This window comes from Monosiga brevicollis, genomic scaffold, assembly GCF_000002865.3.
Source record: "Monosiga brevicollis MX1 MONBRscaffold_13 genomic scaffold, whole genome shotgun sequence".
Taxonomy (NCBI): domain Eukaryota; class Choanoflagellata; order Craspedida; family Salpingoecidae; genus Monosiga; species Monosiga brevicollis.
The window spans coordinates 1,066,193-1,088,654 of record NW_001865050.1 but is presented as its reverse complement, the minus strand read 5'-3'; the positions used below and the strand labels follow the sequence as shown (position 1 = coordinate 1,088,654).

Genomic DNA, 22,462 nt, shown 5'->3' with positions numbered 1-22,462 from the left:
CACACACTCTCTCTCTCTCACTTTCTCTCTCTCTCTCTCTCTCTCTCTCTCTCTCTCTCTCTCTCTCTCTCTCTCCTCTCTCTCCTCTCTCTCCTCTCTCTCCTCTCTCTCTCTCCTTCACTGAAAAGCAGTTTTCTTCTCAGGACTGTCGTGGTGCTCGGCTGGTCGGGGACGTGAGGGGCGATGGTGTCGCTGGAGGTGTTTGCCGATCCGGCATTTGATGCCAAGGGGTTTGTGGCCAATTTGCGCAAACAGCTTCCTCTGACCTCCTTGCAGCAGAAGCTTCAGGAGTTGCAGCAGCAGGTTCAGGCCGCTGTGGTCGAGCTCATCAACCAAGACTATGCCGACTTTGTCTCTCTTTCAGGCAACCTGGTGAGGGCCATGCCTGTGTTTCCGAGTTGGCTTGAGCTTGTCCGCCATGGACGAGAGCGCGCAGGCATTGCATTCATCCCTGCTTGGTGATGTTCAAGTATCCTGCCCACTCCTCCGCCACGGCTGTGTTTGGTTGCTCACATTTTCGTCCCACTCGTGGTGTCAGGTCGGCTTGGATGACCGCCTGACCATTTTGGCCGAGCCGTTGCAGTCTGTGCGCGAGGACATTACCGTAAGTTTACCATTGTCGTGGCCAGAATCCTTACGGCCAATGCCCCTCCGCCATGTATTTATTGTCTGCCAATCAACACATGGCGCTTGGCGCTGCTTTTCCGGCCCAGGACCAAGCTCGTTCATCACGCAACCCGTACAAGCGAGCCAGCCAGCCAATAACCGTGTGTCTTCTGCCCAAACCCTCATTTAGGAGCTTTTGAGTACAGTGCAGCAAGAATATCAAGCCCTCTCTGCTAATCTTGAGCGTCGCGAACACCTGCGCAATGCCGAAGTTGAGCTGCGCCGACTCCTCGACATTTCCCACAGCGTCGACAAGATTGAGCGCCTTCTACAGAATCACGGGAGCACGGACCCGGCCGACGCCAGCACGCAGTACGTCCTCAGTCCACAAAGAGACTTGATGTCATTGGTGTGGCCAAAAAAAAAAACTGTGTGGCTGTGTGGCTGTGTAGCTGTGTAGCTGTGTGTGCGATGCCATTTCTGTACCTTGTAAGGATATTCATCGCGCGCAGAATTTCGTCGTATCCTCATTTCCCTTTCTCACCGATGCAGGGGTTTGGATTGGCAGCTCATTGATCGCGTGGCAACTGAACTCAATCAACTCAACTACCACGTGGACCGGGTCCAGGACACTCCTTTTCTCAAGGAGCTGCGGCCGGTACGCTGACCCGAGGGCCACATTTCATATCTTTCGCCCCATTGTCATGACCTCTTTTCTTATCCGTCCTTTAGCGATTGCAACATTTGGAGATCTGGATGACTGCACAGCTGTCGTCTGCTCTCAATGAAGCCATTACCACTCGGGCACACGAACGCCTGACGGCAACCCTCAAATTGTTTGGGCTCGTGGGCTGGCGCGAACGGGCTGTGGCGGCTTTTGATGAGCTTGTCACCGTGCCCATCCTCACGGATCTGTTTCAGGCTGCACAAGAGCAAGCCTCGACAACCGACTTGCGCAGTGCCGTGGATTCGCTATTCTCTCAGGTTGGTCCCGTGCCCCAAGCTCGAATGAACTTTCGGAAGACCACTAGGCGCTGACAAGTGGTTCCCGGCCCTGGTCAATTACAATTAGATCTTGGTCGTGGCACGCGATCAGTTTGTGGCGTATCGCGCAGCCTTTGTCGCTGCCAGCATCGAACATGATGTGCTGGTTGACAGTCTCTGGCCTCGCTTCGTGGATGGCATCACGACCCACCTTTCCAACCTTTTCTCGCCCGGCATTCCTGCCACCTTTCATGCTGTATGTTCTCTGCTTCAGAACCGCCTCTCTGATGTTGTTTTGAGCGTCCCCTCCCCATTAGCCATTGTGTCTCCTGTCAACGCCAATCCTCATACGTTCCCGCCACACCCACGTTGGCGTGTCATCCGCTCCTGGACCGAAGCATTACACATCATACATGAGTTTTCTTGGCCAGTTCGAGCAGTGCTTGAGCACCCAAAATGCCGTGGAGCGCTTTCGGAAAAGCACCGCCTACCTGACCATGGAACGGCGCTGGACCCTGCCCGTTTATTTCCAGTTGCGGTACGCAGGCAAAGATAATGGCCGTTGTTCCACAACGACAACATTCAAACACCCTCATTCGCCTTGCCTCGGGCCTTCTTCCTATTTCAGGTTCCAGGAAATTGCTGGTGCCTTGGAGCGGGCTCTGCAGGAATTATCCAAAGCCACCAGCACCGAAGGAGGGGATGCCTCAGAGGCTCTGCTCGGAGCCGACGAAGCCCTGCTCAAGGGGCTGGAGAAATGTTGGCAGTCGGATTATTTCTTGCCGGCTTTGACTCATCGCTTCTGGAAGTTGACACTCCAGGTTGGCAGCGGCAATTTTCATTTCTTGTCATGACCTTTGCATTTCACTTTGGCATGCCCGTCTTGTCGCTGCTCTCTAACCAAGTGTTTGGCACAGCTGCTAGCACGGCATCGCCATGCGATTCGTGAACTCGGAGCCCAACACTACCTGTCACCAGTCATTCCACATGTACTGGCCGCTATGCGACAGCTTCCGCCCCGCGTATGTGCCACGCTGATAGCTGAAGACTCGCCTCGACCTATGCTGATACCAAAATACGCCGCTCACCTGTTGTTTTCTATTATTAGCTTCATGCGGTGCAAACTGCTGCGGAAGATCAACTTGCCATTCTTGAGCCTGTCGTTCGCGACAGGTGTTTGGGTCAGTTATCAACGTGAACCTCTGGCTTCCTTTTTTTCCCCTACGCCCCCCCCTCTTGTTTTTCTGTGTTTGTGTTCTAACGCTTCTGATCACGGCTCTCCATGCTCTGTAGCGTTGTTGCAACGACACATGGGCGAAGATCTCGCAGGTCTGCCTACCGAGGTCTTGACCACGGTTGCAACGGCTCTATTAAAGGAGGCAGAGGTGGCTCTGAAACCCAGCGCCGACGTACCTCGCCTTTACCGCTTGACGGGCCGGCCGGTATGTTGTGGGGCGACGTTCTGCCAAATCAACCATGATGCTGCCGGCGTTGGGCGGCTTTAGCCAAGACTGCCGACATTTTGACAGTCGTCTCTTGTCTTCTGCCTTTTAAATGCAGGCCCCCACGGAAGCTTCGGCATATACATCCGAGGCGTTTCTGTTGTATGATCGTGTTGTGAGCTACGAGTATAGCGATATGGACGCCGCAGAGCTGCGCGCCCGGTTTATGACTGGCCTGCAGGAGATGTTTGTCAAGATGATTGAGTCGGTGCTAGCCGATGTGCAAGAGACTGAGCAGTCCTTACAGTATCGGCGCCGTCGAACCAAGCGCAAGACTGGGGCTGAAGGCCTTTCAGACAGTGACAAGATGCGCACGCAGTTTGTGCTCGATGGTGAACGTGTGCAGCAACAGGTTGGTCGTGGAATCTACTGCGATTATTTTGAATTCTTTCTTTTGTTTTGTTTTTTTTCAAATCTGACTCTCACAAGCAACATCGGTGTGCATGCAGATGCGTGAGCGCGGGGCTGGGGACACTGGACTCTTGACCGAATGCGTGGAGAGGATCCGAAGTCACATTGGTGCTCATGCTGGCGAGGAAGAGGCTTGATCGCGCTAGCGCACCCTGCCACAGAGAGCCTCTGCATAGCTTCCCGACGATTTCTTGCGTTAATTACATGTAATTGAACCCGGATCAAAAAGTCCCCTGGCTCAAGCCTTGTCAGTGTGAAGTGATGTCGTATCGGGAGGGACAACTGGTTGTGTGTTGTTTGTTTGTTTGCTGTTTGTTTGTTGTTTGTTCTTTGCGCATTGTTTGCTTTGTGTGTTGTTTTTTAGATTTCTTCTTGGAAAAGAACAGACCAGACAAACATGACGACATCCTTTGGACGGGGAACGGTACAGTAGGAGATGAACAGTCGAGAAGGCAAAGGCGAACCAGTAAAACAAGAACGCTGGATAAGGACGTCTACTCCTTGCGTGCCCGTTCGCGTGCCTCCTTCTTGGCTTTCTCCGCCTCTTCCTCTTGTTTGCGGATGGCCTCACCCTCGTTGAGCAGCTCTTGGACAGCCTCGGGCTTCATGACGCTAAACACAGTCTCGGTACCCTGTCGGCTCAGTGTAGCAAACTCGACTAAAACGATGGGCAAAGGGGTCGGTTAGAATTAAAAAAAAAAAAAGAAAAGAAAATGTGCCCCAAACAGATCAATGCACAAAGCAGGGCTGAAGAGGTTGCAAGTTGACGATGGCACGGTCGAATTGGCAGGCTGGGGAGACATACGTTTATCCGAGGTCAGGCTTGCGCTGTCCATGGTCTTGTTCAAGACCTTGACAGCCAGAAGGAGTGCCTCCTTGAGCGTGCAGTCCTCCGAATACTCAGTCTTTAGAATGGACTCGGCGGCCTGGCGAGAGGACGCGAGGCAGTCAGAAAGGTGCAATAAGACTGTACGCTCGGAAATAGGCTGTGCTATGCATGCATTGTTTGAGCATCGTCGCACCTGGGAGTTGGCACCAATGCAGGCTGCCTTCCAGCCGCCAAAGTTACCGCTGGGGTCTGACTGATAGAGCTGAAAGCCGTAGTGCTTGTCCCAGCCCATGAACAGCAGGGCAGTTCCAAAGGGACGCAGACCACCAAACTGCGTGTAGGCTTGCTTGGTGTCACAGACCAAAGTGACCAAATTTTCAATGGGGATGGGAGTCTGGAAGGTCAGGAGATGACGTTGCGCGCTCTGACGGAGAGAGTTGACCAGAATGTTGGCATCGGCCGTGATGCCAGCCACACCGCACGCCACGTGACTGGGGCAAGGCGGGGCACAGGTCGATGAGCGAGCAAACAAGACCACGCTGTCTGTGGGTGCGGGGAATAAGAAAGCAAAGGATGGAAGAGGGCTGGCCAAGAATCAAAACTGACTCGTCGAGTTTGTAAATCTTTTCGGCCGCTGAAGACTGATCCAGCAGCTTGGCCACATGTTTCTTTTCAGCAGCAAGCAGGATGCCGTCCTTGGCCAAAATACCGAGGCAGGTACCTGCGTGCGAGATGGCCTCCATGGCATACTCAACCTGGTACAGGCGACCTGCATTGCGGCATCGTGGGTTATGCTCAGTGAGTCGAATGGGGGAAAATGAAATAATTCAAGTGTGCTGTGCGGCCTAATTTTGAAATGAAAAAGGAAAAGAAAAAGAGGGGCACCAGAGCTCAAAACAGACGCTAGTCACGTACCCTCAGGCGAGAAGATGGTCGTGCGTGTATCGTAACGGTGCGACTAAGAGGACAAGATGCCATGAACCCCAAAAGTGAGCCCGAACCCGCTGCGCGAGCCGGCTGGCCGTAATGACACACTGTTCTTCACGCTTGCAGGAGGCGAGACAAGCACAGGCTGACTCGGGGACGCACTGTACAGCAAGCCAGGTCAAATGCAAGAGTTGTACCGTACCATGGTGGCGGTAAGGTGATGGTTTCAAATCCTGACGCTGCCAAATGCGAGATGAACTGCAAGACCAACAAGTGTCGTGGCACTGGAGCCAGGCACTGGGATACAAAAGCTGCAGAGCTACACGTTCACACAGTGCCGCTACAACAACCCCGTCAATGCCGAGGCCAACGCAATTCACTCTGGTGGCTCGTCTTCACCCGTATGCCTCGTGCCTGTACTATGGCGCTGCCGTTTCACTGGAGCCCAGTCTGCCGTTTTCGCGCACAAACCCAGTAGACACACAGGCAAACAAAAGAAAAACTAACACAGGCAAAGTCGAGCGCCGCAGAGAGACGTCAGCGACAGCGCGTCCGACTCAGAGAGTGTGTCTGTGAGACAGTCAGAAGTCGGATGTTATATAGGTACTAGTAAGCAAGACTGAGAGAGAGAGAAGCGTTGAGCTACCAGAAGAAGAGAGTGGCAGAGGCAAGCTGGTCTTTTGTTCGATCGACATTGACAAGTGGTAACAAGGGCCAAAATTTTGTTTACAACGGCTGTTTAAACCAGCTTTTTGGCACTAAAAAAGCGAAACCAGTGAGATCGTCGTATTTTCTCTGCGGACAAGAGCACCCGAGCGCCGAGCGTCGCTCTCTCTCTCTCTCTGTGCGGGCTGACGGGCTGCTCGCTGACGGGCTGCTCGCTGATGTACTGGTCGTCATCGTGCCTCTTGATCTAATGAGCATCGGTTCTTGAACGGCTGTTACCCCGTTGCTGCTGACAGGTTTGTTTGGTGCTCTATCCGCGTGCTTCCCCTTGCCTGATCGCTTGGTTCGTCCCTCACCTCGCCTTGTCCTGCGCTTCCTTGCTCCTCCCAGCCCGGCGACCGGATGGGGACGGGGAATGGTCACGATGCAGTTTTTCGTTCGCATCTTGGGCGTGGCCTTGGGCATACTGGCAGCTGCGCTCGTGTTCCTAGCCTTCTCCCATCAGCACGTACAGTCCCGGTCGCAGGCCCGGCATTTCCAGTGCGTGCCAGCCAAAGATCCTCTGCCATGTTCTGCTCTTGATGACGTGCTCGAGCTCATCCTCCTGCGTCCTTCCATTCATCAATCCATCACTCGTGCACAGCAATAAAAACGTTCAAGTCCGATCAAATCGAGCAGCACTGGCTGTGTCCAGCAATGGCTTTCTTCTGTACGGCCATCCCTTTGACATCTGGAGTGGCAGCCTTCACTACTTTCGCATTCCCGCCGAATATTGGCTCGACCGTCTGGAAATGGCCAAGCACATGGGTCTCAACACCATCAGCACCTGTCAGTGAGCGCGTTGATCATTGAGCCCATGTCTGGCCTTATTTCGCTCACGGAGGTGCGCGACCGTTGCTCCTTGTTTAGACGTGCCGTGGAATTTCCACGAAGTGGGCCCGGGCTCTTTTGACTTTGAGACCCATGCGCATGACCTAGCCCGCTTTCTCAACCTTGCTCACGAGGTTGGCCTGCGCGTGCTCATCCGCCCTTCGCCGTACATTTGTGCCGAGTGGGACTTTGGTGGCCTTCCAGCTCGCTTGATGGCCAATCCAGACCTCGAGGTACGCTCCCACTCTGTTCCCGGCAGCCAAAATGCATGGGCAGACACTGTTCGATGTGCATTTGGATTGCTAGCCTTTCCATTCAAATCCCGCCCCGATTCCATTTTGTAGTTGCGGAGCTCCAACGATGCGTTCCTTGATGAGGTTGAGCGCTATTACGACGCCCTCATGCCTATTCTTCGGCCCCTGCAAGCCAGCAATGGTGGTCCAATCATTGCCTTCTACGTGGAGAATGAATACGGTCCGGAGAAACCTGACAGTGGCGCTAGAGTGTCTGTCCCCACTCTAGCATGGCGTGCATGGCGTATCCGTGTCGGCTTACCTGCGATCTGGGCGCCTTTTTTGTAGGTAGCTACGGGGCAGACCGCGACTACCTGCAGGCCTTGGTAGCCATGATGCGCGATCGTGGCATTGTGGAGCAAATGTTCACCTGCGACAACGCTCAAGGATTGTCTCGCGGCGCCCTACCCGGAGCCCTACAGGTACGTTGGCTGTGCAACAGCACAAGATCCGCCAAGCCCACAACCGATGATAAGTGCGCTGATGTTGTGTGTACTTTTCTTTTGGTCATCACCTTTGGTGCTTGCTTTTTCTTCTCCCTTCCTGGCATCGACTTCAGACCATCAATTTTCAAGACAATGTTGAGCGGCACTTGGATCAGCTGGCGCACTTTCAGCCAGACCAACCTCTGATGGTCTCCGAGTACTGGACGGGATGGTTTGATCACGATGGCGAGGAGCACCATACTTTTGACTCTGAGGACTTGGTCGAAGGCCTGCAAAAGATTCTTGATCGAGGGGCATCCTTCAACCTCTACGTCTTTCATGGCGGCACCTCATTTGGCTGGAATGCCGGCGCCAATTCTCCATATGCTCCTGACATCACGTCCTACGACTACGATGCCCCGTTGAGCGAGCACGGCCAAGTGACCCCCAAGTATGAGGACATTCAGATGGTTCTCATGTCCTACGGTGCGGAGGTGTGGAGGGTCGGATGAATGAACACCTGCCCATCAGCATCCCCGCCGTCCCCATTACCACAGTAACAGCAACCCCTATCAAGGTACGGCTTTTCCTGCTCTCTCGTCCAATGGATTTTGGCGCGGACGTGGCACTGAGTTTCTTCTTGGGTGTCTTTTCCCGCCAACGTTACCGCTTGTGGTTTAAAAAGTGATGGCAAGCCACCTGACTTACATGGAGGAGCTGCCACACACAAACGGGCAGGGCTATGTCCTGTACTCGACGAACCTCGATCTCCAGGCCTCTGAGCGAACCTTGGTGATCAACGGTCAGCTTGCGCGTGCCTTGCAAATCCCTGACTCTCGGTCCTCAAAGGAATTCAGATGGTGTTTCTTTCTCTTTCACTTCTTCCTTTCTTTCTTCTACTGTGCTTGATTTGTTTTGTTTTGTTTTTTAAAAAAATGTTAGGCATTCGAGACAGAGTGATCGTCTATTGCAATGGGCAGCGAATTGGTTCGGCGGCGCGCTGGCAGACCGACGAGCCGCGCCTGCTCGTCCAACTATGCCAAGCCAACCATGTGTGTTCAGAGACCCTTCTTTACCACCGCTTTGAAAGCTCTCCTGCCTCTCAAATACACTCATGCTGCCACGCGTCTTGTGTTCACAGGGTGCGCTGCAGTTGGACCTGCTGGTGGAGAACGCGGGTCGCATCAATTACGGGGAGGCAATTGGAGAGCACAAAGGACTTGATGAGGCCTTTTGGCTGGACGAAGAGGAACAAGCTCACGTGCCACCCTCATGGCAGATTGTGCCCTTACCTTTTGATCCTAGCCAGATGGCTGTCATCCCCTGGGATCGCATGGGGCATTTAACGGATGACACGCCAGGTGCACCGCGCCTCTACCGCGCTTTCATCCCGCGCCCTCCTGATCTGGGCACGGGCGTGCCTGACACTTACATTGACACGCGGGATTGGGGGCGTGGTGCCATGTTTCTCAATGGCTTCAACTTGGGGCGGTTCTCGCGAGCCGGTCCGCAATGGCAACTCTACCTGCCAGGACCATTTTTCACACGCGAGACCAATGAACTGGTCATATTGGAGACGGATCCGCAAGCCGAGGTACCAACCACAGTCAAGTTTCTTGATCACCCGCTTTGGTGAGCTGGTGTTTGCGTGCCATCCCATGTTAACCGCCGTTCTGAATTTTTCCGCCGCCACCTCGCGTCCGGCGAGTGTGATAGTTGTCTTTTTTTTTCTTTGCCTTTTGCCGTCAAAACTTCGGTTATCAATTATTATCATCATACCTTGGAAATCGGCGCCCAAGTGCACTTCTATTTCGACACAGGTACGCAGTGGACCGGCGCCGACGCCGATAGCAATGCCCTAGCTGCGAGGGTCAAAGTCGGGGTCGGCCGGAGCTGCAGGTGCAGACAAAGTTTCCACACGAATTTTTCGCAAGGCTGCGGCCTGGCGGGCTGCCTGCGCCAAGGCCTCGTCACGCCTGCCAGACCACCCCACTACAAGTGAGCATTGTTCTGATAAATGAAGCAGAGACGCAGGGAACGGTGACACAAAGGGTGGCACGCACATTTGGCTCTGCAGCTGTACGGGAAGTTGAACCTGGGACATGATGGAGCGGATTTCCGCCACAGCATCTGTTGGCAATGATCGGAGAAGAGTAGAATGGAGACACGCCATGTCGTTGAGCAATGGCCTGGTACCAGTGCCGCCATGACTGGCTCGATGAAACTGAAAAAAAACAATTCAGGCAACAATACCTGAGCTCAGAGTGATGTGCTCGGGGGATGGCTCACGGGCCTGAACTGCAGCAATGGTGAGTTGCTCGGTCGCCTGAATTTGAGCCACCAATCCCAAATTGCGAGGTCTCCGCGATAAATCGGCATCGAGGGCCTACAACACGTGACGCGATGGTTGGCTCGTGAGCCATCGTGGGCAGGTGTGTCAGGGAGCCGGATCTTACCTGCCGCACGGCAGCAGCCAGCGCTGCGTCATCATCGCTCTCCTGGTCTGCATCGCCAACATCGCCCACAGGCCGCTCGCTAGCTCCGCCAGCTGTCTCCTGTCGACGCCCGTCGTCGTCGTCGTCGTCGCTGCTGTCTGCTTCGCTCTCGCCCTCGCTCTCGCTATCATCCTGAGGCTCAGGCGGTGGCGCATCCCCAAGCAGGCGATACCCGGCATGACCAGGGAACTCCTCCGTATCCGACTCGATCCCACTGCTGCTGCCACTCTCACTCCCGTGACCCTCCATGGTCCCGAGCGAGCGCCGTTTCAACCGTCACCGCCGCCGCGGAGAGAGAGAGGGAGAGAGAGAGAGAGAGGGAGAGAGAGAGAGAGAGAGAGTAAAATAAGCATACAACCTGAGAGAATGTACTAAACGGCAGCAAATCAATAAGCTTGAGAGAGAGCAAAAGTCAGAGAGAGGGTGCTCGTACGAGATCCAAGAAGACAAACTTACATTTCATTTTTTTTTATTTTTTTCTCACTGACACACACACACACACACACGCAGAGGCGACGGAACTGACGATGGCAGCGACGATGAGCGCCAGTGACAGCGGCATGGCTGCTCCTGGTTCTGGGCCGATCTTGGAGTTTGATCGTGTGGTTGCTGTTGGAGAAGGCTGCTGGTGTGTGCGTGGCATCTTCCAGCTTGGGGCCAACCAGACCGAAGGGCTCCGCTATGAGGGGCTCAAGCTACGCACGCTGAGCATGCTGAAAGTGCGTGAGCCCGATGCCTCCCCCCACCTGGCACAGGCAGCCTGCAGCCATTCTTTATTAGGCCCGTCCTCGGCTCACTCCATGGCAATGCCTGTTGGGATCAGGAGCAAAACGAACGGCCTCTGGCTGCAGAAGATAATGAATCAACAGAACAAGAGCTGGTGGCCGAGCGCGAGGCCGTGCAACGACTGCGCCAGGCAAGAAAAGTGACCTGCTGCAATCAACCTGCATTCTTTCTCCAGCAACCTCACACGCAGATTGATGCATCACACTGATGCGGAAACCCCCACGTGCCCGCTGATCTTGAACGTTTGTAAATGTGGTATAGGGCGAAGATTTGCCCTTTGATCTCGATACGACCATGACGGTCTGCCGGTACGTGCTTACATTCCAGCTCCTGCTTTGCTTGCGTCCTGGGCCATTGGCTTTGGTATTTGACCAAAAGGCCATTGCTGTGTGCGTCTTTTTTTTTCCGCTTGCGATTGCGCCGCTGCCGGTAGATCCAAGCCCGACAGCCCAGACCTTGTCCTCCTGTCCCCTGTACCGTTCAAGGAAAGCTTGGCCGAGCAAATCGATGCGCTGGGTCCTGTCACAGACATTGTTTGCCCCAATCTTCAGCACTGGCTCTTTGCCCCGGAATGGACCCGTCGATACCCCAGCGCCACCCTCTGGCTAGCGCCGGCCGCTCTGGAGGAGGATTTATCCACCAAACTTCAACATCATCACACCGTCTCCTGTGCGCAGCCTCCAGAAAAATGGCGCACTCTGGCCACAACAGGCTCGGTACTTGGTCGCTTTGCCCCACTCAAAGATATTCAACCCATTGTTCTTCAAGCTTGCCCCCCTTGCTGCACGTGTACTGGCTCACCGGCCTTTTTGGTCTACATCACCCATTCAGGACTTGGGTCCCCTGCTTGAGCAGCGCCTGCTGGAGGGAGCCCCACTAAACATGAATGAGATTGTGTTTTTTCATCGGCCCTCTCGAACTCTCGTCACGAGCGATGCTTTTTATGCTGGCCATCGTGACGTAAGACGTCTTGCAAAGCGATTGTCGCTCGTCCTTGGCCCTTGCCTTTGCCTCGCGCACGAGCACAAAAGACGTCAAGGCATCAAGATATGCACGCCCCTCCTCACCGAGTCCGACCACGCTCCGGATGCCGCACGATGTCATACCTTGATAGGGAGATCGCTCAACCTGGTTTGGTCGTCTGTGGTTCAAGCTATCCAAGGGTGGCTTTGGCTGCACCCGCCTTCCCATCTACCGCACCATCCGTGTGACAACCCACGGCGACGTACATCAATTGCGCCGTAGCGTCGATGACATCACAACGGTAAGACCTGCCACAACAACGCTCGCACATTCTTTGGCAACTCCTGTGGATGAAACACTGCTTAAATGGCCCTTCACTCACTATATTTCGCCCAGGCTTTTGAGTTTGATCAAGTGATCGGTGCCCATGGCACGCCACCCTTCCGTGGCCGTGAGGGCCGGACTGCTCGCGAATGGTTTCGTGATTGCTGGTATGCCATCCCCCTCCCCGAAAGCGCATAACCGCCGAAAGTCAATTGTGTTGCAATGCCAGGTCGGGGGGGCAGCAAGGGTAGCGCGATTGGACATGCAGGGTCTGTCCCATGAGGGGACGAGGGATTTGGTTGGTTCTGTTTGTTTTGGTTGTTATCGAAGGGGAAGAGAATTCGATTGGGGTACCAAAACCCAATTGATGGATCTACAGCAGTTGAATCGAGTCACTACTGTCGAAAAAATAAAATCACAAAAAAAAAAAAAAAAAAAAAAAGAGATGGCGCTACGAAGCAAAAAGCTCATAGCTCGGGGGTGTCAAATTGGATGGTCATGCGAGAGCGGGAGCGAATTATGCCCATGCGTGTGAGGGCAGTCAACTCGACCTGAGCTATATTATTCATATTCTTGTCATGCGTTTTGAGCGACTCCAAACTGTCAAGCAATTATTCTGAACGAGAGTGCGAAGAATGTAAAAGATGTCTAATTCGTATTATTGTTCTTAGCCCTTGAGGGCGGGTCGACCACTTTACGCCTGGCGCCCGTTTCCCGACCTTCCTGTCTTAAAGTTTCTGTGATGCTGTTAGGTTCCACGGCGTCTGACCGGATTTGACTCTAACAGATGTTTTGGGCGAGGTGATGTTCTTTGAACTTGGCCGTTTCGGTTGTCCGTGAGCCATCCAAAGTATGGTGCGATGGATTTTGGGAGAGTGAAGACCGCGTAGGGTGCTAAAAATTTGTATTCTATGTCTTTTTAGAATGCCAGCCCCCAACGACAATTCATCAGCGGCTGCTGTTGTTCAGACCGACCCGCACGTTGGTTACGGTGATGCACGCGCTATGTTCGATACGCAAGGCCAAGAATCGATGGATCTCGACGAGTTCAAATTTTGGCTGAACCTCCTCCCGAACAAGAGGTTGAACGAAGTAAAACCAGTCATCCTGGTCGTCATTCGCTGTTGCACAGCACTGACAAAGACACCCAACTGCGGCTACTGCGGCTTGACCACTGTTTCTGGCGCTTCCACATGCTCCACAACCTCGGCGTCCGTGACCGTCATCCCCAGGTCGTACTGCTGATCCAGGCCCAGGTAAGCAGACGACATCATGAAAAACGTGTAGGAAAAGTCGCCCGTTTCCTAAATTGGCAAAGCATCGAGTCACCATTGTCAAAGGATCAGGTGTCGGCCGGATTCGGAAAAAAAAAAAAAAATAGAAAAGCCAGCAGGCAGGCGCAGCGGAGCAAAAGGCTTACCCCGGGGGTGTAAAATTGGATGGTCGTGCGAGAGCGAGAGCGAATTGGGCCCATGCGTTTCAGCGCAATCAACTCCCCCGTGGTTGTGTCTCCCAGCACGAGCCACCAACTCTCGTCGATGGGCTTTGGAAACGCGGGCGCCACGGCCTGAGCTTGCTTGACAGCTTGGAGTCGCTCAAAATGCACCTACACCCACAAAAAGGTATCCGATAAAAAAAAATTAGAAACAAGAAAAACAAAAACGAAAGATTAAGATCCTAACAACTCGCCCTTTGCCGCTGGCCGGCACGTTGGTGCCACCCCCCCCCCTGCTTTTCTCTTGTCCCACGTGGTTCAGGCGGAGCCCACCTCAAGTGTGTAGGCCGTATCAGGCTGCAAAGCCTCCAGCTCGGCATCCAGCACGCGAAGCGACACGTTGATCCGAGGCATGGTGGTCAGGGCCGACATGCATTGTTGCGCCTTATCCTGGCCCAGCAACTCCCGCAAACGAGCTTGGGTAGCATCGCGAGCAACTGCGGCCCGTTCAATGAGCTGGGGAAGGCATACAATCGAAGGTCGCCAGCCTGCCATGGCATCAGCATGTAGTGACTCCACCCCGGGCAAACAGGTCAGCGAGGAGTCTGTAATCCAGCGCCCCTGCACTACCATCTGGGTCAGCGACATTATGTTGAGTGTGGTTGTCAGGTGACCCGCATCTGCCGCCACATCTGCCATAGCCTGCAAAATACGAATGCACTGATCCAACACCCGCTTGGTGTCCGTGCGATAATCGGGAATGGGCAGCTTCAGACTACACCACAAACCAGCATTAGATCAGGAGAGAGACGCTGCTGTACGTCACTGTGCCCAGTCACACAGAAATTGCTGCGCGTACCGTGAGAAGTGTGCTTGCAGCAAAAGGTTGGCCTTGACGTGCGGTGAGTCCAGTGCGCTTTGTGGCACGGGCAGCAGACAATCCTTGGCCAGTTGGCCATTGAGCTCATCCTCGTTGTGACGCACGGGCAGCTCGGCAAACTCCTGGCAATCACATAACATCTGCGCAACAATCAGTCAGTGTCGAGCAACAATACAGCACACACGCCGCGTCAGTTCAAGCTCAGGCTGCCACGCATTGACGCCCTTCTGAGTCCGAGGCATAAGCACATGCCATGCCAACCAACCTTGAGGAGCTCTGGGATGTTGAGGTGGTCACGCATCTCGTTGCGGAAATGGCGCACGGTTTGATGGTCTAAATAATAGTAGGACGCGATGCGACCAAGCACGTCTGGCTCCAGAGAGACGTTGTCCTCTCCCACCACCACGCAGCCCGATTGCACGAGCTGCCAGATGCAGTCCTCCACCAGCTCTGACAAAAACTTGTTGACACCCTCGGGCTCCGTGTCCTCGAGATGGTAGTACGACGGGTTCATCAGCAGGCGGCGATAGAAATAAGTCCAGGTCAAGTAGTCCATAGCCGCTTGCTTGGAGGCGATGGTGCCGGCCACAATCTCGGCATTAAAGTGGTTGACCAGCTGGCCAGCCAGTGCCGATTCGACAGGAAAGGGCTCGTGCATAAACTTTTTGTAAAAGTGCTTTTTGACGTCGTGAACCATGATCACAGCCACACCGTGATCATCAAACTGAGGGCGCCCTGCACGACCTGTCATTTGCAAAATGTCTGTAATGTCAAAGTCAACGTAACGGCCGGTCTTGCCATCAAAAAACTCGGTGCCCTTCACCACGACCAGGTGCGCAGGCAAGTTGACACCCCAGGCCAGCGTGGCGGTGGCCACGAGCACCTGAATCTTGTGCGACAAAAACAACTCTTCCACCGTCTACAAACACCGGCCGACCAAGGGTGAGCTGCACAACACGACGTTCGGTTTGCTTTTCAAGCACGTGATTGTCGAACGCACCTTTCGATCCCGCTCGTGGAGACCGGCATGGTGCATGCCGATGCCAAAGTTGAGCGCATGCTTCAGATGAGGGTCTCGGATGGTGCTGAGAATGGCCTCCAACTCGTTCTCCGGCAAGTGAACCCATTGCTTGGTGCGGTCATCAGCCACGCAAAAGGAGATGAGGTCCACTGCCGTTAAACGCGTTTGGCGACGGGAGGATACAAAGACTAGCACGGGTTTTTCTGGGCTGTGTGTGCGAATGGCGGCGTAGGTGGGTTTGTTCATGGTAGCCATTCGCGGGCAGTAGTGCTTGCCAGGGTAACCCTGAATATGCTTGGTCAGCGGGACGGGCCGAACCGATGGCTTGAAGTTGAACAGGCCGGCGCGAGTAATCCCCAGCCAGTTGGCCAGATCGTGAGCATTGGCCAAAGCCGTGGACAAACCCACGATGCGCACCTGATTTGCGGTAAGACGGTTTTGGCACAAGAACATAAGTCTGAAAAGCTCAAGCTCCACCGAGAAAGGCAAACAAGTTCATTGTCGACGTACTTTGTGAGAAGTGTGTGCTGAGATGTAGTTGGTGCGGGACACAATCACCTCGATGACAGGCCCACGGTCACCACCCAGCAGATGAATCTCATCAATAATCACGAGCGTGACCTACTCAAAAAGGAGGGAAAGTAATTCAAACGAAACAAAAACAACTCGACATCCAATGTGAGTGACGTGCTTCCGGCGTCGAGGAGGGGCAGAGCCAACAAAGAGATAACCCACCTTGCGGACATAGTCACGATTTTGCCAAGAACGCGAGATACCATCCCATTTTTCTGGGGTGGTCACAATCACATCCGCGCGCTCAATGGCTCGTGCATCGGGCGTGACATCACCGGTCAGCTCGACCACGCGGCGGCCAAGCTTTTGTTGAAGGCGGATTTGCCAATCGTCCATGCGCTCACGGACCAGAGCCTAAACGCGCGCGCACATCAAAGATCGACATGAGATCAACCCTGCTGAGGGGTTAGCAAAGCCGTGCTAGGAGCTTGATCTAACCTTGAGGGGCGCGATGTACACGGCCTTCTTGCCGGGGTGTTCCCGAAAGAGGCGGTAAAGAGCCAACTCGGCCACCACCGTTTTACCCGAACCCGTAGGAGCGCCCAAAAGGACGTTGTGGTCGGTGTGATAGACCGTGTGAAACACCTGCGTCTGCACGGGATTAAAATGGGTAAAGCGATAGAGGTCCTCGATGCGTGGGTCGTTGAAGGCCGCCTTGGACAGCGGCTGCAGGTCCAAAAGGTCGGTGTGTGGCGGATGCAGCTCGGGAAGAATCAAGTGCTTAAAAGTGACGGGTTCAACCGTTTCCGACCCCAACCAGTGATCGCTGATGGCTCGCACGTAATATTGTGGTGGCAGGGGTTCAAAAATGGGAATGGTGAAAGAAAGCGATTGAACGCGGTCCTCAGGATTGCGGCTTCGGCACTTGTCAGCGTGCAAAGCAAACAGCTCAGAGTGATAAAGATGCTCCGTAGCGGCTATCATGGGCACGATGAAGCGGGTCGAAAACACAAGAATCACATGAGCAAAAAAAAACCGCAAGTTTATAGACGCTAACCTTTTGTTGCTGATCAGCCACCCAAGCATTGATTGATTGGCACTTACGATCTTCCACCATGATCCAGAAGTGCTGGCTGCCACCGTGGTACTTCATGTTCCACTCGAAAGCAGGCGTAATTGTCAAAGTCACCTAAATCGGCAATACCATGTCAGGTGTGAGCGGCCATTATCCACAAAGTTACAAAGTGGCCCAAGGCGAAGGACGAACCTGAACCACGGTGCGTGTAATCGGGCGGAGGTTCACTTCGAGATCGATGCTGGGAATCATCCATGCTGCGCGCTGCACCCGCTCGGCGATGGCGGGGCTGCGCAAGTAATCGGCAATCTCGCTCTTGTCCATCTCACGCAAATCATCCACGGTCAAATTACGGCTCTCAATCTTGTAGAGCACTTCTGGTTTCAAGTAGTGATCCAGCTATCAGCCATAGGAGCCAGCAAGGGGCAGATCAGAACTGTTGTGCATTTCTTTTTGTAGTTGTCGGTTCCACGCCTGGGGTAAACGTGGGTGGGGAGCAAATGGGGCAAGGCAAAGCGTACCTGACGCAGGGGTGAGTTGAGTCCATACCACTGGCGGCGATCCACGCACTTACACAGCCGTAGCAGCGTGCTGGCCATGGTACCGCGATTCTGGCGCACGGCCATTTCAAAGAGCGCACGCAGGATACGACCGGCATTTTGAGCCACGTAGTTCATGTCGGAAATCAAGGAAAACGAGTAGATTGGTGCTTGCTGTGACCAGTGCCAAGGATTGAGTGGGCGGCGCAAACACATATCAAGTCAGCCACACAGTCAACGGGAAGCACACCGGTGCTCTGATCGTGCCTACTCACCGAAATATAGGCTTGGAGGAGAATGTTCACTTTGCCGTAAGTGTTCTCGATACCGCCCTTGACGGGATGCAACACGCAGGCGTCGTCCAGAAGCAGCTTCAACTCGTCCATTTCTTCATCGCGAGACTGCATCAGGATTAAAGCGCAAAAGGAAGTTCTGTTATCAAGGCGTACGGTGTTGTGGCAACGCGCCAAAGACTTTCTCGGTTTACCTTGATTTGCTCAAACTCTTGAGACCGGCTGACCATGGCCAGGATGTCTGCCTCGGTCATGACGTTTTTGTTGAGCTCATTGAAGGTTTCGATGCTTTCAACGCGGATGTAAAAGTGGCTGGCAATCCGACCCTGCAGGGACCAACGCGAGCTTTCATCAGATCATGGCAAGCCGGCAACGTCGGAGTTGCGTTCAAGGTACAAAGCCTCGAGCTGCTGAAGTGAAAGTGCGTCTGCTTGTACACACACGCACGCACACATGCACGCACGCACGCACCATGTCTGTCGAATTGAGAAAGCCGGCCGCTTCTTGGAAGCGGATCATGCGAGCGTCATCCAGGCAACGCGCACTGGCTATGATGATTTCCTCGCGCACTTGGCGCAGCGTGGGATCTTGACTGTGAACACATCAAGAGACCACCAAGTGAGGCACGTGACGCACAGGACGCAGGTGCCGACGAATGAGCACCGACGAACCGCTGTGTGGGCGTGATGCCATACGCCATTGGATTGCGGCGCATGCGAACAAAGAGGTAAGAATAGCTCAACCACTCAATGGCCTCCTCCACTGTGGTCACAGTGCCCAACGCAACCTAAAGATCGACAAGATGTGGCACAAGAGCCAGTGAGCACCCACCAAGTGACGGGCCAAGCGCAAGAGGAACGAGCAGCAGTGAGCGCACCTCGGCGTTGAGGTTGTCATTGATTCGGGTTTTGAAATTGCTTTCGATCGGCTTTTGGTTCATGATGCGGGACAAATAGTGGGACAGCTTGTCATGGGACGTGATCAAGTATGCCTCGCCGTAACTGTCGAATTGGGGTCGGCCAGCGCGACCAAAAATCTGCCCAGAGACACCATCACAATTCGTGATCAAACATCCATGCCGCACCATCGCACAGTGCAAACCAAAGACAAAAGGTGCATGCATACCTGCTGTACGTCGAGAATGCCCAGGTCAACGAAATTGCCCTGTTGTGCATCATAGAGCTGAGTGCCCTTGATCACGACGGCGTGCGCTGGAAGATTGACACCCCAAGCCAGAGTGGCCGTACAGCAGAGCACCTGTTGCCCCAAAACACAAGCCAGTGATTGAAACTCGCGGCGAGCGGCGAGCGGCGAGCGTCAGGCAATCGTGGCTCAATAAAGGGATGTAAGAGGACGCACTTTGATGAGCTTTTTGGCAAAATATTTTTCGACCAGGTTGCGATCCGAGCGCATCATGCCCGCATGGTGGATGGCAAAGCCCTTGGAGAAAAGTTCCTTCAACTGTTTGTTGCGAGAGTTCATGATGGCTTTCTTAGCGCTCTCGTATTCCACGCCGGCATCGGAACAGTCAAACACCGAGGACACGCCTTGACTGCGCAAGGCAGAAATGAGGTTAAGAAAGGTAGCAGTGTTACATAGAGTCAGACAGGAAGCGACTCGACCCATTCCATCCATTCAAAACGCGCGTACCCTTGGGCTAGCTCGACCATTTTGGAGGCCGTGGTAAAGGTAGCATTGCGAGCGTGCACGAAGATCATAACTTGCTCGCCACGCTCAACATTTTCGAGAACCTGGCCACACCCAACAGACCCGGCATTAGTTTTCGGGGTTGGGCTCAGTAGGGGCAGGGCACTCGGCTATGAAGTCACCTTCTCGAAGCAGCACTCGTCCATGTCGTTGGCGGCCTTGAAGCGATTCTTGGCCTTGACACCAATGAACGTAGTTTGCAGGGGCACGGGGCGAAACCCTAGCATAGGGTACCCACATGGCCCATGTTAAAGAAAACAAACGGTAATCGCAAACGCAACGCCGAGAGACACGCGTGGATCGACAACACGGGGCCTGGAGCGCAGGCGCTGCGACATACCGCCATCAAAATGAAAAAGGCCCTTGTAAGGATTCACTCGCAAAAAGGCGGCAACATCGACATAGTTTGGCAGGGTGGCCGACAGACCAACAATGCGAATCATGCTCTGAGATGACTCGACCAAGCGAAGAGTACGAGCAACCAGGCTTTCAATGACGGGACCACGCTCGTCGTGCAAAAGATGGACCTCGTCGATGATGAGCAGGCGCACAAGCTGGGAAAGCGCAGCGTCGCCCGTACTCTTGCGAGTGACCACGTCCCACTTTTCGGGCGTAACCACGAGCATGTTGGTTGCCATAATCTCCGCCTTGGAGAGCTGCATGTCACCTGTAAGCTCCTTGACGCTCAAGTTGAGCGGGGCTAGGCTGCAATTCAAGCAAGATGAGCCAATGAGTGGCACGGCAAATGAACAGAGGGCTGGATGGCATCGCTGCGACAAGTATCTAACCGCTTGGCAAACGACGCCGTCATTTCTGCGGCGAGGGCCTTCATCGGAGCCACGTATACCATTTTGAACTTGTCCTTCTGGATAACGCCTTGCTCTACGTGCTGCACAACAGGACCCCCCAAGAAGCATTGACGCGCGAGACCAATATTTGCAGGGATGACAATGAGCAAGCAATGCCCTCGGGTGTGCATGCGGCTGGGAGAGGGCGCAAAAGTATCGGTGGTTAACAAGTCGAACCTGCTCGACCGCGCGTAGGATGCTTAGCATGGCAATGTTGGTCTTGCCAGCGCCTGTAGGCGCGCAGACCAGCAGGTTCTCATTGGTTTTATAAGCAGTCTCGTATACAATGCTTTGGATGCGATTCAGGGCTTCAAACCCCTGAAAGGCGAGACGGCCGATGGGGTTGAGCTCGTCGACGCGAATGCGACGTTCTGAGGTCATGGGAGGGCGGCGCTCTGGGGGTGGAATGGTGACTTCCTCCCGTCGGCCATCTTGCTCGCGAATTGTATTGGCTGGGAGCATCAGCTGACAACGGGCAAGCCGGCACGATGAGGCGGGTATTGGATGACATGGCAGCCGCTGGACGGCTGACGCGTTGCTGAGCAAACTTACCTTTGAGCCCTGAATGTAGGCGGAAGCGACCTGAATATCTTGCTTTGAGTCAAAGACAAAGGGATACTTTTCAGCGCGGGGCGCCTGGGCTGCGGCGGTGAAAATAGGTTGCTGGGCCGCTCGGTCGAGTGCTGCGCGCCGGACTTCCAAGGCATCCTCGGGGCGATACCCAAGCAGAGCCGCAAGGCGATCCTCATCAGACATGGCTGACTCATCCACTGCGTTGCGCTGTTTGGCCGCCACCTTGGCCAGCCTGTGCAGAAGAATCACCACATGGAGCGTGAATGTATGAGTGAAATGAACTGTGCTTGCAGGCCTTGAACCAAGAGTAGGGGCTAAAGGCGACCATGACATGGGGCCTAAACGTCTGGCACAGGACGCAGCAGAAACCATGCTGCGCGGGAGAGACACAGAAATGATAGCTTGGCCACGCCAACTGACCGCTTCTCCTGCTTGCGCAGCTCTTTGAGTTCTTTCTTTTCAGCGGCAGTCTGAACGGTGATGCTGCTGACAATAGATGGCTGAGCGCGAGGCGCACTGGCGTTGCCGGCGACACTGGCACCGCTACGCATATGAGAAATAGCGACAATATGTCGATGAGTGACAGTGAGCTGCCAGCATCAGAAGCATGTAGATGGACCCAAGAGCTGACCTGCGGACTTGGCCGGTGAGTGGAGCGGCGGCAATCTCGCGGCGATGCTGCAAGATCTCGGCAATCAAATCGAACCTGCTCACGGGAGGGCCAACCAAGAGAGCTGGCTGAGCATGGAGAAGCAAATGTAGCGGGGCGCGGTTGAATGCAGATGGGGCGAGGCGGCAAACGAACCGTTCAACACCCAGGAGGTTGATGAGTTGAAATTGCATTTCATCGTCGCTTTTTGTGGAACGAAGTTCAGTGAGCACGGAGGCGGCAATCTGCTGGGCCAGATTGACGTCTGGATTAAAGGCTTCGAGGCAAGCGGCCAGCAGCCACCCATCACCATGCTGGCCAGAAGGCGGGCCGGCTGCAGCTGCGGCGGTCGTCGTGGAGGTGGGACGTGCTCGAGGTGCAGCCGCTGCGGCCGACTGGGCGCTGGCTGCGCTGTGCCCGGACCCATGCGAGGGGGTGGTTCGGGGTTCTCGACGTTTGGTCGGGGCGGAGGCGTTTGCAGTGGCGGCTGTGCGGCGATGGCGGACGCGATTGGCTTCGGCTCGACGTAAGAGATCATCCAGGGAGATGGGTATGGGGGTATCGAGCTTGACGCCAGCGCCAAAGATGCGGCGTGACAGGCTTGACGAAGGCTCGTGGACGTCTTTGTTTGGCGCTGGGAGGGGGATGGACCCGCCCTCCTCGTCGGCCTGGTCCAGGGCTGCAGCGTCGGCATCGGCGAGTTCATGAAGAACGGTCAGACAGGCCGTAATGGTGGCATGATCGGCAGCGGGCAAGGCGCTTGTCGCCAATTTTCGGGCGGCGCGTTGCTCCATGGCTGGATTGGGGTGGAGCTGGGCGCAATGCTCGGCAAAGCGCTCCAGCAGCTG

General features: G+C 54.6%; 6 protein-coding genes across 6 annotated transcripts; 2 read left to right on the top strand and 4 right to left on the bottom strand.

Moving 5' to 3' along the window:
• The first annotated feature begins 142 nt into the window (after positions 1–142).
• MONBRDRAFT_37489 (uncharacterized protein) lies at positions 143–3,726 on the top strand. The gene is made up of 12 exons (XM_001746719.1): positions 143–372; positions 539–604; positions 797–978; positions 1,159–1,264; positions 1,339–1,590; positions 1,679–1,846; positions 1,989–2,128; positions 2,219–2,411; positions 2,496–2,763; positions 2,884–3,032; positions 3,151–3,444; positions 3,542–3,726. The coding sequence occupies exons 1-12, from the start codon at positions 184–186 to the stop codon at positions 3,638–3,640; spliced, it is 2,106 nt and encodes a 701-aa protein (XP_001746771.1). The 5' UTR covers positions 143–183; the 3' UTR covers positions 3,641–3,726.
• Positions 3,727–3,997: 271 nt separating this feature from the next.
• On the bottom strand, positions 3,998–5,464 carry MONBRDRAFT_9090 (uncharacterized protein; the record flags this gene model as incomplete). Its single annotated transcript, XM_001746591.1, has 6 exons — positions 3,998–4,161; positions 4,309–4,429; positions 4,526–4,823; positions 4,939–5,101; positions 5,248–5,290; positions 5,462–5,464. 6 exons carry the CDS (start codon positions 5,462–5,464, stop codon positions 3,998–4,000), a joined length of 792 nt encoding a protein of 263 aa, XP_001746643.1.
• An 885-nt stretch (positions 5,465–6,349) lies between these two features.
• MONBRDRAFT_26329 (uncharacterized protein) lies at positions 6,350–9,149 on the top strand (the record flags this gene model as incomplete). Its single annotated transcript, XM_001746718.1, has 12 exons — positions 6,350–6,465; positions 6,569–6,753; positions 6,835–7,028; positions 7,140–7,269; positions 7,377–7,510; positions 7,648–8,007; positions 8,045–8,090; positions 8,199–8,315; positions 8,456–8,500; positions 8,604–8,644; positions 8,667–8,774; positions 8,823–9,149. The coding sequence occupies 12 exons, from the start codon at positions 6,350–6,352 to the stop codon at positions 9,147–9,149; spliced, it is 1,803 nt and encodes a 600-aa protein (XP_001746770.1).
• A 111-nt stretch (positions 9,150–9,260) lies between these two features.
• Positions 9,261–10,570, bottom strand: MONBRDRAFT_32845 (uncharacterized protein; the record flags this gene model as incomplete). Its single annotated transcript, XM_001746590.1, has 6 exons — positions 9,261–9,489; positions 9,577–9,643; positions 9,767–9,899; positions 9,970–10,251; positions 10,283–10,366; positions 10,493–10,570. The coding sequence occupies 6 exons, from the start codon at positions 10,568–10,570 to the stop codon at positions 9,372–9,374; spliced, it is 762 nt and encodes a 253-aa protein (XP_001746642.1). The 3' UTR covers positions 9,261–9,371.
• Positions 10,571–13,238: 2,668 nt separating this feature from the next.
• On the bottom strand, positions 13,239–15,432 carry MONBRDRAFT_9087 (uncharacterized protein; the record flags this gene model as incomplete). Its single annotated transcript, XM_001746589.1, has 6 exons — positions 13,239–13,385; positions 13,502–13,687; positions 13,850–14,291; positions 14,376–14,536; positions 14,662–15,315; positions 15,397–15,432. The coding sequence occupies 6 exons, from the start codon at positions 15,430–15,432 to the stop codon at positions 13,239–13,241; spliced, it is 1,626 nt and encodes a 541-aa protein (XP_001746641.1).
• Positions 15,433–15,600: 168 nt separating this feature from the next.
• Positions 15,601–22,408, bottom strand: MONBRDRAFT_26326 (uncharacterized protein; the record flags this gene model as incomplete). The annotated part of the gene is made up of 23 exons (XM_001746588.1): positions 15,601–15,834; positions 15,928–16,038; positions 16,153–16,344; positions 16,429–16,907; positions 17,035–17,119; positions 17,198–17,404; positions 17,527–17,718; positions 17,820–17,945; positions 18,032–18,163; positions 18,309–18,429; positions 18,509–18,624; positions 18,715–18,873; positions 18,963–19,094; positions 19,197–19,389; positions 19,488–19,588; positions 19,667–19,764; positions 19,885–20,249; positions 20,333–20,433; positions 20,570–20,857; positions 20,945–21,197; positions 21,386–21,508; positions 21,597–21,671; positions 21,771–22,408. Coding segments are annotated over 23 exons (4,521 nt in total), but the record flags the coding sequence as incomplete, so codon positions are not given.
• Between the last annotated feature and the right edge of the window lie 54 nt (positions 22,409–22,462).

What these genes read in the sequence shown, in the direction of transcription:
- MONBRDRAFT_37489 (XM_001746719.1), top strand. Translation starts at nt 184, where the DNA reads ATGGTGTCGCTGGAGGTGTTTGCCGATCCGGCATTTGATGCCAAGGGG. An exon ending in TCTCTCTTTCAGGCAACCTG is followed by an intron (nt 373 to 538) that starts GTGAGGGCCATG and finishes TCGTGGTGTCAG; the next exon opens with GTCGGCTTGGATGACCGCCT. An exon ending in CCCGTTTATTTCCAGTTGCG is followed by an intron (nt 2,129 to 2,218) that starts GTACGCAGGCAA and finishes TTCCTATTTCAG; the next exon opens with GTTCCAGGAAATTGCTGGTG.